The sequence below is a fragment of the Barbus barbus genome, assembly GCF_936440315.1.
Source record: "Barbus barbus genome assembly, chromosome: 15".
In the NCBI taxonomy this organism is placed as follows: Eukaryota; Metazoa; Chordata; class Actinopteri; order Cypriniformes; family Cyprinidae; genus Barbus; species Barbus barbus.
This window is the reverse complement of record NC_136743.1, coordinates 15,936,305-15,954,821: the sequence shown is the minus strand read 5'-3', so window position 1 is coordinate 15,954,821 and position 18,517 is coordinate 15,936,305. Positions and strand designations below refer to the sequence as shown.

At 35.4% G+C, this 18,517-nt stretch overlaps 1 protein-coding gene across 1 annotated transcript; it reads right to left on the bottom strand.

The window, feature by feature from the left end:
* Positions 1 to 852: 852 nt before the first annotated feature.
* On the bottom strand, positions 853 to 17,287 carry LOC306881458 (glutamate decarboxylase 1-like). The gene is made up of 15 exons (XM_079435569.1): positions 17,202 to 17,287; positions 16,408 to 16,559; positions 12,835 to 13,077; positions 12,671 to 12,761; positions 11,979 to 12,091; positions 11,746 to 11,861; positions 11,407 to 11,486; positions 11,262 to 11,316; positions 6,978 to 7,094; positions 6,839 to 6,903; positions 5,743 to 5,821; positions 3,564 to 3,713; positions 3,035 to 3,142; positions 2,827 to 2,916; positions 853 to 2,693 (listed from the first exon to the last, which is right to left on the bottom strand). Exons 1-15 carry the CDS (start codon positions 17,207 to 17,209, stop codon positions 2,520 to 2,522), a joined length of 1,641 nt encoding a protein of 546 aa, XP_079291695.1. The 5' UTR covers positions 17,210 to 17,287; the 3' UTR covers positions 853 to 2,519.
* Positions 17,288 to 18,517: the final 1,230 nt, after the last annotated feature.

Here is an 18,517-nt window from a genome sequence, read left to right as displayed (position 1 = left end):
GCAAAGTGCCAGGCAGCACTGTACAAGATTGATGGTGTTGTCCACACGTCGGTTTCTCCTCTAACTTTAGTAAATCACCTATGCAAAGGGGCCTTTAACAGGCCATTAACACACAACACTGACACAATCCATCTTCACAGTCACATGCGCTCACAAATCCTCTTATGCGCTGCACAAGGATGTTGTCATCTGCTTTTGAAAATATATATTTGGGAATATATGGATAAAAAATATTGTCAGGACAAAGAGCTTGGGATAAAAAGCGTAACAAAAATGATCCGTTATGACCGATTTTCAATCTTAACTCTCAGTTGTAGGCTTGAAGACAAATTAATCCCAGCTAACGGTTTGTGCTGCAATAAGAAACCTAAATTCAGAGGGACCTGCATGCTATATAATTTTATTACAAATGGAGCTAGAACAGCAGGTGGTATACAAATAAATAAATGTGTAAAATCACTTTTTCACACACACATATATATATATATATATATATATATATATATATATATGACTTTCATTTATCAGATGAACACAAACTAAGATCTAAATAATCTAAACTAAATCATCTTTTATATCAAGTTCGGGACGTCCAAAAATGACACTTCAAAAACTACACAAAGTGAATATGACAGTAACTCATACAACCGCTGTTAATGAATCAGTGTCTTCTTAAGTGAAACAAAGAAAATTACAAATGCTAATATTTTAAACTTGACCGTCGTGTTCACTTTGTGTGGTTTCTGAAGTGGTTCTGTCCCCTTGCATTTTCTGGACTAAAAGTCTTGGCTTGTGTTCATCTGAAGAAAGATAGTCATAAACATCTGGGATGACATGAGAATCTTAATTTTTGGGTGAAATATCACTTTTAATAACAATGTGATGCAGAGGTTAGAAACATATTCCAGACAGAATGCAAGAATGGCTTGAATTAATGAGGAGAATCATAGAATTAAAACATACAACGTTAACGTTTTGAAAGGACACTTTTTTTGTGTTGTGTTCGTCACTGGTCTAAAAGGATCATTCATCTTTTAATTGTTTATTTGGGGCATTTTTTTGTGGGGCATTTGCAACTAATTATACGAATGAATGAGCAAATCATGTAATTAAGATTAAGAAAATATTCATAGAGAGTCCAAATTCCTATTCAATGCATCATATAATGACATATTATTAATACAACTTATCCACTACCTCGTGAGAACGTCACTAAACATGAATTACAATTAAGGAAATATACAATGTTCATTTAAACACTTTTTTGGACATTTGTAACATTTAATAAAAAAATAAATAATAATTTCCACAAAAATATTAATTATATTAAAATTTGTATCACTGATTTTATTTGCACTCAATCTTGTGCATTCAGCCAATATATTACACAGCTAATGGCTCTATCAAAACAAAGAATAATGAATAAACTGGGAAAACGCAGCTTTGCTACCTCAACATGCTTCCTCAGATTTGATGGTGAACTCTTGAAGCCAGACATTTACCTGATGAAAGTCATAACTGCAGTAGAACTGTGTGTGTCCTTGATGCATGAAAACAATGATCATTGGTTCTCACATCAAGCACGCACGTTTGAGCTTCCATTTCCCATATTTAATGTGTAATGTGCAAAATAAAAATGTAATGTACTTTTTAAGTTGAAATAAAATTGTAAGGAGTAAAAAGTACTGTTTTTTCTTCAGAAATGTAATCAAGTAAAAGTACAAGTAGTCAGTTTATTTGTTTATTTACTTAATTGTACTTGAATAAAGTAAAAATCCCCCAAAATAATACTTAAGTAAAGTAATCAAGTAATATTACTCAAGTATTTTACACCTCTGTTTAAATGAATATCATGAATATTTGACTCTTGTACAGTTTCAGTATCTCACATTCTCTATTAGGCTTATTCATTTAGTAGCTCCAGCCATTATTAGATCCTACCAGCAGGAGGCACTAGTAGACTGCAAAACAGTTGAACAGAAACCTGAGTAATTCCACTTTCCCTTCAAAATGTACTCACTCACGCACGCACACACAAACACGCACGCACGCACACACACACACACACACACAAACACGCACGCACACACACACACACACACACACACACACACACGCACGCACGCACACACACACAAATAATTTGTACATCTTGATTAAGAGCAGGTGCAGTTTAGTCATGGTATATAAGGAATGACTCATCTTACAGCAGAATGCTGGTTTCATGAAAATCAGCACGTGATCATCTATTCCCTTTGGTTAATGTGGCTCCACTATTATGTCTTTCAAATCTCATTTATAATTTAGTTCAGATGTTCATCAGTCAAAAGCTACAGGATTTGTAAAGGAGATCACACATAGTACACTTCACCTAGATGAATAATAAATTATGAATGATTGCTAATATAAAAAATGTTCAAAGATAGATTAAAAATAAAAGCAGTAAATTATTTTGCTCACAGTGCTGTTATGGCTATAAATAAATAAATATTTATCCTGTGATTTTTTTAAGAAAGACTCTAGAGTTCAGAGCCCAGACGAGCGATTTTGTCTATTACAAAGTCCACATCCTCCCTCTGAGTGGCTGGGTTGGAAAAAACACATCGGAAGAAATTCACTTTGTCTTCCAGAGGTTGATAGCCAATCATTGTGAATCCTTCCTCCATCATCTTTGTCTTGATTTTTGGAGCCACCTGTGGGAATTCATAATGTCAGCTTATAAGCAGATCATGGGAACAGCTCTGTAGCTAAGCAAACCTAGACTAATTAGTCTTCCTGCATTTACTGGTTAATTAAGAAATGAAAAGGCTTCATTTCTTGACTTACCATGTTAAGTTCTCTGTCTCGCTCTGGACCTGGAGGAATGCTTTCCAGTCGTTTTGGGAGATACCAAAAGCAGACATTACTGTGTTCGGGCTGAAATAATACATAAAATATATGAAATCATAGAACGACGAGCTCTAATAACTGTTAGAATCATTCAGCAAATTTCATCTTAAAATATGCTGAAAGTTTACAGAAACATGGCACTTACCTTTCCTTTGAAGACAAGCTGAAAGTCTGTTCTTCTCTTCAGCTTATAGAAAAGATACTCTGCATTTTCCAGGCAGTGGTTGATCTGTGCTTCGAAACCCTCAGAACCCTACAAAGAATGTATTTAATATTAGCTTTTTCTATAAGGAAAAAAAAAGTATTTGGATGGTTGTGCTTCAGGGCTGTTTCTGTCATTTGTCATATGTAAATCTTTGTAGCCCCTTTGTGTATTTTGTGAAGCACAATAGAGAAATAAACATTTTAAAAGTAGATGAAATTAAAAGCTCACACACAGAAAAGAATAATAGAATATAGTTATATAAAAGAATAAATGAAATATGTTTTTCTTAAATAATTGGTGTACAATTTCTCAACTCTGAATATTTCAAAGAATCTTTCTTCTCTACTTCTTTCTTCCTCACTTCTCCACAAAAAAACTATTTTTTTATGGGAGCTGTCATTTTCCAGCTCACATTTCTGATGGAGATTGAAAACACATTTAGTTTGAATAAGGAGATTGTCTGTCATACCTTTGCCTTCCACATGAGCCAGAGTTTGAAGACGTCTACATGCCGCCCACACTGAATGCTTTTGTCCCCAGTGTCGTAGGACACATCATAGTGCTTGTCAGGTTGGAAGAGATACTCGGCACACAGCTGATTGCATTCCTGCAAGAGGCCCTGAGAACAACACATGGCCTTTACATAGCCTTGGTTTTCAATACCTCCTCAAGCATCAATGACTCTTTGCAGCCTGTTGTGATGGTGTATGACTTCCTGGTTTGTCCTGAGCAGTAAAGCTGCCCACTGTTCTTGACAAAGCCTTGAATCATTTTTTGACTGTCTTGCATGCTCTGCAGTCTGCAATCATTTGTGCTCAGATATTGATATTGAGATCCAACTGTGTCACTCAGGAAAATGAATCAAATACCCATGTAAATCAAGATGTTCATGTCTTGCTTTCTTCAGTCGGAAAGAAATTAAGTTTTTTGAGGAAAACATTTCAGGATTTTTCACCATGTAGTGGACTTCAATGGGGATGAACGGGTTTGAAGGTCCAAATTGACCTTTCCAACCTGACTACGTAATGCGTGAAGTCGAGCAAGTGCAAGACAAGCATTTGTGGTTAAAAATTATATCATTTTATTGATTTTTTTAGAAAATGACAATGACCGATCGTTTCACTAGATAAGACCCTTATTCCTCAGCTGGGACCGTTTGGAGTGCTTTTAAAGCTGCATTTGAAACTGCAATTTGGACCTTCAAACCATTGGTTCCCATTGAAGTCCCCTATATGGAGAAACATCCATAGAATGTTTTTCCCAAAAACTCTTGTATGACATGGGGGTGAGTAAATTATACATTTTTATTCTGGAAATAAACCAATGATAATAATAATAAATAATAATAATAAACTAATCCTTATAAACTAATCCTTTACGTAAATTTATGTTATGCAGCTTCTTCAGTGCAGTAATAAACACTATATATATATACATATACAGTCCCCTCCAAAAGTATTGAACAGTAAAGACAAAATTGCTCTGTTGGCTGTGGAGTAAAGACATTTGCAAATATGATTAAAAGATGAATATGAGACAAAACTACAGAATGTCACATTTTATTATTATACTTAGATAAAGGTTCATCCTGGTTTGTGTGTGTCATTATCGAATGCAAGATTCAGAATACAGAAGTAATGGATATAACTGATACGACACATTCCCTGCTTTTAATATCTGAAGAATTAATGCAACAGGACACAGCTGATCACTTAGAAAGACCTGTGAGGCAACTGTTCCAATACTTATGCTCACATCAGATAGAGGGATGAAACTCTAAAAGTGCTGAACTTCTTAGCTGGTAAAACATCTATTTGTTGAATCACCCAATAATAAAATGTGACATTCTGTAGTTTTGTCTCATATTCATCTTTTAATCATATTTGTAAATGTCTTGACTCCACAGCCAACAGAGCAATTTTGTCTTTACTGTTCCAATACTTTTAGAGGGCACTGTATATATATATATATATATATATATATATATATATATATATATATATATATATATATATTTCTTTTTTTATTTATTTATTTATTTATTCTTAACATCGAAGATTACTGTTACGAATCCTGGCCATGCACTTCCGTTTACTCACCACCAGAGGCCACCCTCTCACCACATGGACTTTCACACTACACAGCACATTGGACTCCATTTCCCACCATCCATTGCACTCACTAATCACTCACAGCTGTTCACACTGATCACGCCCACACCTGAGAACCATCTCGCAATCACCATCACCCAAACACACCCTATTTAAGCCTGGGACTTGCTCTTGCTCGCTGCCGAGTATTGTTAGCCCTGCTGCATACAAAGCGTTCTTAGTTTTCATAGTCTTGCCTTGTTTATCTTGCCGTGTCAGACCCTGCCCATGTTTCCTGGATTTACTCTTTGCCCTGCCGTTAGGATTATTGCTCTCGTTTCTGGGTTTTCTCTCTGCCTTGCCCCTTTGGATACTGTTCGCCGATCGTCGACCCACGCTTGCTCCACGGATTGCTCTGTCTTACCCTTGCCATACCTGTTTGCTGTGTACTGACCCTGCCTGAATATGACCATGTTTTCTAATAAAGCCTTGCAAATGGATCCGCACGTCTCACGTCTCATCGACCCCGTAACAATTACACCTTCCAGCTCAGCTCACCTTCCTCTTCACTAGAATGGTTGAGCATTGCAGTGGTACGCTCATCATCTTGTGTGGGTTCCAGGTCACAGAATGGGCTCTGGATGAAAATATATGAATAGACTGATGTTAGATGTTGAAATAATTCCACCAATTTAAAGTACACATTCAAAATATGAAATGATTTTTGAAATGGAGGTGAAAGTGGAGGTGGAATCCATTAGACAGGAACTTTTTATCAATTTGATGTATTCTGTGCAAGGCTGTAATTGCAGGTTCTGACCAACCATCAGTACAAAAGAAATTAATATAAGAAGGTTTTTAGGCTGATGGGGGTGAGTGAGTTATATGTTTTAACACAGTCTCACAGAGTAAATGTCAATGTGCTTTCTCCATACTACTTTTGGAGCTAAAATTGTAGAGAAATTACGTGAATTATCCTGCAGAACACCATTCGTAATGGCAATGAAGGCGGCACTTTGTGTTGATTAAAAGAACATGAAACAGAGGGATGTTGAAGAAGTGTCCAGAGAATTGACTGCTGACATTTAAGGTAGATGAAGCAGCCCATGCTTGCATTAGCTAACAAAATTTCAAAACAACTAGATAGTCCAACTGGTAGCTTACGAACATAAACATACTAAAAAATTATGGTAGCACTTTAGAATAGGGAACACTATTCGTAATTTACTAGTTCCTTATTAGCATGCATATTACTAGAATATTGGCCATTTATTAATACTTTATTAAAATATTTTGTCATTTTACCAATAGACACAGTAGGATCAGAAAATGTTTCAAGCTGTGCAAACAGTCACCCCATTATTGTTCTGTGGCACATCAAATTTGCAAGTATCAATCAATCTATGATCGAGTTAAGATGAACTCTTACCACTAAACAATGATATTTGCGCGCCCAACAGTTAAATGGACTGAATGTCGCTCTGTTTCCCAGTTAACAATTATGCTTTTAGTGGAGGCTTTTATCCAAAGCAATTTGCACTTTTCCTGAATCACTTCATGAATTCCCAGTGAATCAAACCCATGACCTTGGAGTTGCTAATGCCACTGACCAACAGGAACACATTATACAATCAAAATGATTGATTTAGGTTACCTTTCAATTCCTTGCAGTTTCACACGATGTTTGTTGGACAGAAGCAAGCCTCCACCCCAAGCAGCCTAAATGAAGTGAGAGCACTGCATCATTCTGACAATATTTAATAAAATGTACCTAATAAGATAAAACAAATTACATCCACATGCATCCATAGGCCATGGTGTTCACAAATGTCTGCTATTTCATTCAGAGGGTCAAAGGCTCCATAGACTGTGGTTCCTGCCGTTGCGTTGACATAGAATGGCACCAGACCCTATAGACAGCAAACAGGGATTTGGTAAATGTAGAAGATGCAATATATGACACACACTGAAAGAACAAAGAAACAGCAAGTAACACATTCAAATAAATATGACATTTTGAAGTAGAATGACTGAAACAGAAATTCTAGTTAAACATACTCTAATCTTTACCAGATTACAGTATGTTACTTCGAATACATTCCAAGACACAACAAACGCCAATTCAACATGTTCAGTCAACAAAAATAAGCACCAACCAATGCCAACAGATGCCTGAATCTAAAACCTGATAAATGTGTCTGTTGCTGTTTGTCTGCATCTCTTGAAGCAGTGTGAATTGGCCTTTACATGAAAATGCTATTCCGTTTTTTCTACTTCAAAATTTCATGTTTAATTCAGTGTTATTTACTGTCTCTTAGTAATTGTTTAAAAAATGTGTTATCAGTTTCTGTGTGAAAAATGTTTCTAAACTTTTTTTTTTTTTTCAGTGCATGAGCAAAATTATTATTGACCTGAATATCAGGTGTGCAAACTTGTGAGATAAACAGTAGACCTGAATTTTTTTCCATCATTTTTCAGTGTGTGCACTGCAGAAATGTACATTTCAGTGGAACTTAATTAAATATGCAATGGCTGCATCTAACCTGCAAGATAATTTTAGTGAAAAAAACAAACAAAAGAAAAGCATTAAACATGTCCCATTAGTGATTTGTTACATTGCAGGATATACTCATAATTTTTGGCTACAGCAGAACAGGTAACCCCTCACTTTGCATGTTAAAGCTTGCATCTTAAAGTGGTAGAACTGGCATTTTTTTTAACAGAATCAGTAGGTGACACAACTCAGTAACTCTCAGTAACCTAGTTCCCACATTTCGTGCATACTGCTGTTGGCAATAATGAAAACATGGAGAGATAGAAGGGGAATAAAATCACAATTGTATCCAAGTTCTCACTGAAGGGATATTATGACACATTTCTACTGATTTGATGAGTTTGACTGAGAAGCAGGACTTAAATTATAATCAGCCAGATTTTCTTTTTTCGGCTTAACATAACATTACATAATGTTTAGTTTTAGATTCCACATAATTTAACTTAATAACCACATCTCACACGTCTAAAATGGACCATGTCATACCCCTGCTACAAGCTGATATTTAGTCCACTACTACAGCATTATTGCAAATTAAGGAAGGAAGAAATGTAATTTTTGAGGGATAGAGGTACAGTGAATTGTATTGTTGTATACCAACATACTGACTGTTCAGCTGACGAAAACTTTCAGTTGACAAAAACTCCATAAAACAGTTTTGAATTACTTTTAAACATGCCTATCCCTCAAAGCCTTGTTTTCATCCACAATAAATTCAATATGGCATCTAACCTGTTTTTGAAGCAATTGATAGCAAAATTTTGGAAAAAATAGTACAGCACCTTAAATCGTCAACCTGCTATCTTGACACACTTCCTACATCTTTTTTTTTTCAAAAGTGTGCTTAACTGTTTAGAAGCTGATCTCTTAGAAGTGGTGAACATCTCACTTCTTTATGGGACTTTTCCAGACTCCCTGAAAACTGCAGCAATCTTGATAACACCATATTGAGCAACTATAGGCCAACATCAAATCTTCTTTTCATAAGTAAGATTATTGAAAAGGTAGTTTTTAACCAGCTGAACAACTACTTAAACTCAAATGGATATCTGGACAATTTTCAATCTGGTTTCCGAGTGCATCACAGCACAGAGACAGCGCTCATTAAGATAATAAATGATATTCGCTTTAATTCTGATTCTGGCAAAATATCAGTGCTGGGACTACTAGATCTTAGTGCTGCGTTTGACACTGTCGATCATAACATACTTCTAGAGAGACTGGAAACCTGGGTTGGGCTTTCTGGGATGGTACTCAAATGGTTCAGGTCATACTTAGAAGGGAGAGGTTATTATGTGAGTATAGGAGAGCATAAGTCTAAGTGGACAGCCATGACATGCGGAGTCCCACAAGGCTCAATTCTTACACCGCTCATGTTTAGCTTGTATATGCTCCCAGTGAAATAATGAAGAAATAAATAATCAAATAATGATAGGCAACCAAATTGCCTATCACAGCTATGCTGATGATACCCAGATTTACCTAGCCTTATCTCCAAATGACTATAGCCCCATTGACTCCCTCTGCCAATGCATTGATGAAATTGAACAGTTGAATGTGCCAAAACTTTCAGTTAAACAAGGAGAAAACTGAAGTCATTGCATTTGAAAACAAAGATGATGTTCTCAAGGTGAATGCATACCTTTACTCTAGGGGTCAAACAACTAAAAATCAAGTTAAAATCTTAGGGTGATTCTGGAGCCAGACCTTAGTTTCAGTAGTCATGTCAAAGCAGTAACTAAATAAACACACTATCATCTCAAAAACATTGCAAAAATTAGATGTTCTGTTTCCAGTCAAGACTTGGAGAGACTTGCTCATGTCTTTATCACCAGCAGGGTGGATTATTGTAATGGTCTCCTCACCGGCCTTCCCAAGAAGACCATTAGACAGCTGCAGCTCATCCAGAATGCTGCTGCCAGGATTCTGACTAGAACCAGAAAATTTGAGCTTATCACACCGGTCCTCAGGTGGCTTCCAGTTACATTTAGGATTGATTTTAAAGTACTTTTACTCGTTTATAAATCACTCAATGGCCTAGGACCTAAATACATTGCAGATATGCTCACTGAATATAAACCTAACAGACCACTCAGATCATTAGGATCGAGTCAGTTAGAAATATACTCTTAAAAATAAAGGTGCTTCAAAAGGTTCTTCAAGCGATGCCATATAAGAACCATTTTTGGTTCTACAAAGAAACATTCAGTCAAAGGTTCTTTAAAGAACCATCTCTTCCTTACCTTTTTATAATCTGAAAAACATTCTTTCACCACAAATAACTTTTTGTGAAACAGAGAGGTTCTTCAGATGTTAAATGTTCTTTAACCATTTAGACAAAAAGGTTCTTCTATGGCATCGTGAAGCACCTTTATTTTTAAGAGTGTACCAAGGGTTCACACAAAACAATGGGAGTCCGCTTTTAGCTATTATACCACCCGCAGTTGGAACCAGCTTCCAGAAGAGATCAGATGTGCTAAAACATTAGCCACATTTAAATCCAGACTCAAAACTTATCTGTTTAGCTGTGCATTTATTGAATGAGCAGTGTGCTATGTCCGAACTGACTGCACTGCATTTTATGTATAATCATTTTCTATTCTTACTGTTTTAAATTAATTTTAAATCAATGCTTATATTATTTTAAACGTTTAAACAGAAGGCTAATGTACTCTCTGAGGCACTAAGAGCCGTAGAGGCAAATAGTGCATTTGAAGGTATAGGAAATACCGAGAGAATGTGAGACGCTAGAAGGGAGGTTCTAGTCGTAAGTCTCTCTACCAACTCTAAATTCCTACCATTACAGACAGGGGCACGCCCCGAGTTTTAGCGAATAGGTCAGATATGATGGTCAAAGTAATAGGGGGTGAAGTGGTGGAATAGTTAGGTGTTTTGGAATGTTTTTTTTTTTTTTTTCACTCTGCGGAAGAGTTTGAACAAAGCTTGAGAATATTTGTTCTAAAATGTCTTGTTTTTATTATTATTATTATTATTATTATTATTATTACTATTTTTTTAATTCCTTATTTTTATTGTTGTGATCAATATTATTATTATTATTATTTTTTATTACTATTTTACTTTCTTTCATGTAAAGCACTTTTAATTACCATTGTGTATGAAATGTGCTATATAAATAAACTTGCCTTGCCTTGCCTAACCTGACTAAGGTCTGTTATATGAAATTTTGCTTGTCATATAGAGGTGTTATCTATAAATGGTGGGAACCACAAAACAAACTTAGTCACACTTTATTTAAAGTGACAAACGTTTAAAGTTTAACAAACCATTAGCTACGGCTTTTGCTTAAAAAACTACTAATCTTCTGGTTATTAATAGTTAGTAAGGTAGTTGTTAAGTTTAGGTGTTGGATTATGGATGTAGAATATGGTCAGGCACAATATGTACCTTATTATAACTACTAATCGACAGACAATATGTTATAACTACTAATCGACAGACAATATGTTATTAACTTTTATAATATTAAATATTCCACTCAAAGTCAGCTCATTTGACCAACCTTAGACTTTGCTGCCTCAATGCTGGAGTTCAGTTCTGATGAGATCATCTTCCCCCTTACAGAGAGAAACCAAAACGTATTATTAATCTTGGTAAACTGGACACATTGCAAATGATGGACTTATGATTCCATCCACCAATCTTACCTTTCGTCACATCTGACGACTATAACATTTTCAGAGCCGATGCCGAGAACCGCTGCAGACTTCTTGATTGAATAATGACTCTAATAAGGAAAGCGTATGTTAAACATGCACAGGCAAACAGCTAACATGATCTGACCTGCTTTACCATAACAAGATATTAAATATTTGAATTAACACCAGTTTATCAGCACTTTTAAAAAACACTGCTGTGATACGTAAAGTCTGACCTCCCAATCAGCGGGTCAGGAGGTAATAGCTGAAATGTGTTGTGCTATGTGTAAGTGGAACTGTCACAGCACGCCTGCTGAGCGTGGAGGAAACAATAATGAGATCATGTACGTGCGCGGAGGTGAACAGTGCCAGGCGAGGTATCGCAGACATCCCATGGGTCTTCACCGCCGGAAAGAGTTGAAACCTAGCCAACAACACACTGTACAGATTGGACATGGTGCCTCCTGTGGAGAAAGCCATTAGCTGTTTAATGAAATACTAATGATGGAAAACTTCCAATGTTCATTTTTCAAAACACAAATATAAATGCTTCTTGTATTTTTGTGTTTTCAGCTTGTTACCAGGACAAAATATGCCATCTCCATCTTCCTCTGGCCATCCAATAATTGAATGCATTTTTCTCAGAACTACTTCCTCCATGAGTATAAAGACCGGGGATATTTCATAAGTGAACCTGTAAACAGAGAAGAACATACGTTCATTTTTAGGTGAACTATCCCTTTAAACTCGCCCCTTTCTTACAATACTGCAAACTCACATTTAGATCTGCCTCCATTCAATTAACATCTTTTTGTATAATATGTTTTTCCAGATGTACATCACGATATGAAAGAAATGATCTGTCGCTACTTCTTTTATACGGTGACTGTAACTCATTGTTTTTGTGCTGTTTATCTCAAGCTTGATAATATCAATATCTTGAAGTATAATTAATAATTTACCCATAACAGCTAAAAAGTCATTTTGAAATCTACATCTTATACCGTTTAAAAGTTTGGCTTCGGTAAGAGTTATATATTATATATATATATATATATATGTATTTTTTTCTTTTTCAAGCAGTCTCTCATGCTCACCAAGGCTGCATGTGTTTTCATCAAACATACAGTAAATCAATGTTGAAACAGATTTAGTTTCATCCCTATACCTAATTGTAAATGTGTTGCAATCATCCCTGGCCGCCCTTACATTTATTTTTCTGTTCATTCATAATTATAGTATGAATGTTGAAGAAATTCAACTCTTGACTTACATGTTAGTATTTGCTGTGGATGTCAACCATTCTCCTGCCAGACCAATGATGTCAAGTCCAGTTGACAGCTGGTTGAAAAATCTTGGATGACCTGTCAACATTAAAGGACAACATTAACAAAAGCTTCCACTAAACACAACCTGCGTCATTTTGTTTGTTCTCACTGGTTTTAACTCCATATTTAAGTGTGTCTCTGCAGTCCACCAGCAGCTGCTCCAGGTTATCTGGCTGGTCAGGGAGCTCCAGGCTGAAGCCCTCCAGACCTTCCTTAAGCTGGTGAGGATAGTGGAAATCTAGAACTTTGGAGCTGCGTTTGAGGGATTTACTGATGTAGTCAAGCAAGATGTTTACCAACTCCTGGAGGAAGTGCTTGGTTTTTTCCTCTCCGTCCTCAGCAGGGAGCAGATCTAAACACAAAATGCACATCATTCTCACAAATTATTTGTGATTCAGAGCCAGTGCCCTCATGAATATTAATCATGGGTTTACTATAGTAAAGATGTAGTAACCATGGTTTTTTGGCATATAGACCATTTCAACGGATATTCGGCGGTATAAGGAAGTGATGTCTTTGTTCCTCGGACGTTTCCGGTTAGCATTCAAAGCAATGGCGGCAGGCACTTGATGCACAGTGGGATTGCGATTAATTTGTTTAATCATGCTGTTTAAAATGTCGAAATTAAAATTAGATCCTTGTTGCTCGGTGGTTGGGTGATCCCTCTGGGCTGGAACTAACATTAATTTATAAATAATTGGAAATTAAAGGGTTTTGATGTCTGAGAAACACGCCTGGATTGCAGCAGCAGAATAGCAACTAGCAGCTCTAGGATATATTCTGTTTTATTGCAAGTGTTATGTGGGCTATAATTAAATATGAGTTCACATTAGTTGTCTAGCTATCTTGTCAGCAGATAAATGCAGTGAGTAACACGTTATAGAAATGTATTCTGTAAACTTGAATGCTGTATAGTGAAACAGTTAACTGCAGTAGTTTACAAAAGGTAACGGAAAACATTTGTCATCACTTATGCTTGTCTAATGTTAATTCCAACATGTACTGATGTATTAAACAATAATAGTATTATTTGTAAATATTTTGCATTAAATAAAATAGTTGTTTTTCTACTTTTGTCTTTAGGAAAGCCATTATCTGTAATGTAAGACACCTAAGACAGTGAGTGCTACAGGGAGACAGGACAGTGCCAGACCACATGTGACATATGAACACCCAGATGTGTTTGAGAACTTGAGGATGAAATGCAATGTAGTACTCAAAGCTGCCCATGGCCAGCCTGCTGCTTCTGATATTGATCACGTTAATAAATTAGCTGGAAACAGTCTCTGTCTTTTGTTTTATAAGCAGTACTGGTCAAATGTCTGGACGCATGACTATTTATTTAAGTCTCTTATGCTCATCAAGCCTCCATTTATTTGATCAAAAATACAGACAATCAGTAATATTGTAAAATATTACAATTTAAAATAATGTTTTTTTGTTTTAATATTCTTTATATTTATTTCTGTGATGCAAATTTGCATTTTCATCAGCCATTACTCCAGTCTTAAGTGTCACATGATCCTTCAGAGATCATTCTAATGTGCTGGTTTGATATTTTGTTATTTTCAGTGTTGGAAACAACTGTGCTGCTTAATATTTTTTTCTGGAACCTGTGCTACTTTATACAGGATTGATTGAATCCTGGCAGGGATTTTCTAAATTATAGAAATCTTATCTAACAGTATGTCTTTACTATCACTTTTTAAAATCAATTTTAAAAATTGCTGAATAAATGTATTCATATTCTTAAAAATAAATAAATAAATTAAATAATGACCCCAAACTTTAGAACAGTAGTGCATGTTGTTACAAAACATTTCTATTATAAATAAATGCTGTTCTTTTATTCAAAGAATACTAAAATGATCTCAGTTTATAAAGAAATATTAAGCAGCACGACTTTTTCCATCACTGATAATAAATCAGTATATTAGACTGATTTCGGAAGGATCATGTGACACTGAAGACTGGAGTAATGATGCTGAAAATTCAGATTTGATCACAGAAATATTAAAATAGAAAACCATTATTTTAAATTGTAATATTTAAAAAAATATTACTGATTTTGTCTATATTTTTGATCAATTAAATGCAGGCTTGATGAGCATTGGAGACTTATTTGAAAAACATTAATAGTGGCTACACTTTTGACCTGTATGTGTGTTTACAGTAAATGTGCATAAAAAAAAACATACATACCCACATATATACTGTATGTAGTGTGTGTGCATTAATTAATCTGCTATACTTTTATCTTAAAAAAAACTTTTATGCAAAACGTTTATGCAAAACACGGTAGCCAGCATTGAATTTCATTCATCTTGTTTATTTGTGACCACATTATGCCTCAGACAGAGCATTCAAATGCTTTCTAACACTGTTCCACAGCAACAAACTTGATCAAACTAAGCACATATTATAAAACGAATGAAATCAGTAATAATGGCATGAAGTGATTAGCTTACTAGCATTCATTTAGCGTTGTAATAAACAAGCATGTTCTGTACAGCTGCAGTGAAGCTATATGTATTGTGAAAAAAGCTGTACAAATAAAAATGAATGCGTAGACATACAGACTGACCCAGCAATGCAAGTGAAATGTCCACCAAAAACCTCCCCAGACATCTTAGCACAAACCATGATAAGATTGTAAGTAACACTGTTTGTCTTGCTTCAGTTTAACTGAACATAAGACTGATGTCATCCATTGTACAAACAAATGATCCCAACTTTCCAGCTGAGGAGTTAATTGTAAGCATCCAGACTGCGATACGCGTTTACCGCCATCTCTCGTATACACGCACGCAGCATCAATCAGAGCCGTCCGGAACATTACCTTTAATGTTCTTTGTAAATTTGCACCTCAGCCATATTTTTTTTTTACCTAACTTGCATTTTCGCTAGACTTAAAAAGGATGCGCTGTAGGTTTTGATAGATCTGATTTAAAAATGGCGCTACCGGAAATGCTTTAGCTTTAACAAATTTCTATCTGGATACTTTAGATCAGCCATGGGCCCTGTGTCACACCTGGTTGCCCGTTGATGGCAACATTAACCAAAGATGCACTGCAACATTGCTCAAAAAGTTGTCACGTGTATCATCAGCATAACAGGTTGGGCTGCATATCAATCTCCGAAGGTTATAATTTGCTGTCTACCAGCATGGCTTCATCACTTCTTTTTACAGAAGCATGTTTCCAGAGCCGTTGCAACACAGTTCTGTGGTTTAATTTGCATTTTTCATTTGGAAATACATTTGCAAGCGCTGCTAATGAAAATAATTTGAATGCATGGCAATATTTACTTTGTGGAAGTAATTGTAGCTGAATTAAAAATAAATCTCTTAGTTTAATTTCATTTATATCAACATTTACATTTGTTTTTTCATGTGGAAAAGCTTTTATCCAAAAAGGTTTAGGGCAAGTTATACATTATATCAATTTATTTCATTGATACAGTATTTGAATAGATAATTGAATGTCAAACCATGCTATTTGCACTTGCTTTCTCTAAGTTTGAACATGTTTTAATCAATACATTCATTACATTTGGTATCAAACTGAAAAGAGGGAATTATCCCACAGTGCTGGGCCGTATTTCTTTTCAGAAATTGTTTCTAGTACCATTGTTTACTGCAAGAGAGAAGCAGACATTTCACCACCCTTTGTATTTGCCTTACCTTTGCTGTGGATGCAGCTGAAGTCATGGAGTATGTGCCCACTATCATATTTCAGGCTGTCATCAGTGTTTCCTAAAGAACCTGAGTCCTGTTTGCTCTTGTCTAAATTCCGCCTATCAGCTTGTGTTAACTCCATAATGTCTCCTGGAGACCTGCGCACACATCAAAATACAAGTTCAAACACACACAGACACAGAGACCAGTTATATTGCTATTAGTTATTTACTATTGTATTATTTATTTAAATTTTGAATGTTTTTTCATTTTTCTATTTTCATTTTTCATTTTAAATTTAGTTTTTGTTAATAAAAAAAAATCAATTTAGCTTTATTTTATTTTCATTATTTTTTATTTTAGTTTCACTAATTTTTAATTCATTTTCAACTTATTTTACTAAAGAAAATTGTCAAGACAACATTTCTAAATTCCTTATAAGTTTGTTTACATTTATGGTTTTCATCTACTATTTTGAATATGCTTTATTTCAGCTTTATTTCAATTAATAAAAACAACTTCTAGTAATAGGTAGTACTAGTTAACACTAATAACACTGGCTGATACACACAACCACAACTTCAGAAATTACGTTTACGACTTCAGTAAAAAAAGTGAATCCGTTTGAGATCAGCACAGTGAACAGCTTCTTGTTTAAATATGAGCACCAATCACGTATGTTGACAAAATAACTGCATAAAATTACTCGGAAATTGTACAGTATGGCAAAAATTAAAATGAATGAATGGCATTCTAAAATGTTATAATAAAAACAATAACAATAGGTAAATGTAGTTTACCTTCTCATTGAGGCATCCACTCTTGCAGACTGTTAATATGTAGAGTATGTGCCAAATAGCTGATAGTTCTAAAAGTCCCAGCCTCTGCCCCAGGGTTAAAAATCAACCAACCTTCAGTCAAACTAGGTGTGGCCATAGTGTTATTACATAAGAATGAAAACGCCCACGACCTCATCACCTTTTCAGACTCTCTCTTTCTCGTCTTTAATTGATATGAATGTGTTCATGGTCTTCAGTGCTTCCACTGACAGATGCCGGCATGAAAAAAAAGCAGGTTTATGTGAATTAGACCAAATTGAGGCATTCAAGAAGCAGAAGCACAACTCTTCAAGGCCAAATATTTCCCTTATAAATCCTGCTGGCTTGTTTTCAACGTACTGTACATCAGGAAAAAAAAAAATTTAATTAAATAAATCATAATCTTTGACATGTCAGATTTTAGGAACACTCTAAAATAAAGGTGCTTCACGATGCCATAGAAGAACCTTTTTGTCTAAATGGCAGTGGTGTCAAAAGTATTCACATTCATTACTCAAGTAGAAGTATAGATACTAGGGTTTAAAAAGACTTCTGTAGAAGTTGAAGTATCAACTCAAGTTTTTTACTCAAGTAAAAGTGTAAAAGTACTGGTTTCAAAACTACTTAAAGTATAAAAGTAAAAGTAATGGAAGGAAAAAAAATGCCATTAAGGACAAAAGCTTAGGCCGCGGCACAGGGGCCTATTGTGCACTACCCCATCTCCTCAAAAAACATTTTTCTAAAGGCCATAATGACTATAATGTTATATTAAAATGTTAATGTTGAAAAATGTGGGATGCACTAGGCTACCTGTTTCAGCCGGATATGTGCCCACTGAAAATGAACGCATTTTAGTACAATGCAAATACATTAAAAAACCATATATGTGTACTACTGAGCATTAACATGTTTCATGGAGCGGAAGATATGATGACTAGTTGCCTGTAAGTATTGTAATGGTGCAAAAAGTCAAACTTCAGAGGCATGTCATCAATAACCTTGGAATGTAAATGTACATCCAAGCTTAGCTGCAGGAATCTGTGAGGGCAACGGACGAAGAGAAAGCACCCGTTTGATAAATGAGCCAGTAGTGGAGAAATAATAACTTTTAAGAAATAATCTTTTTTGAGTGTGACGTGATTTGTGTCATGTGCAAGTGCGATGGATCGCGTACAAACCAATAGGGTGTCGGAATAGTATAGGTTTATATTCTCATCCAACCACAATTCACTCTATCCGGATGGCGCGATTTATCTGGATAGGTTTTTATTTTTATTTTTTTGAGCGATGAGCAAGGA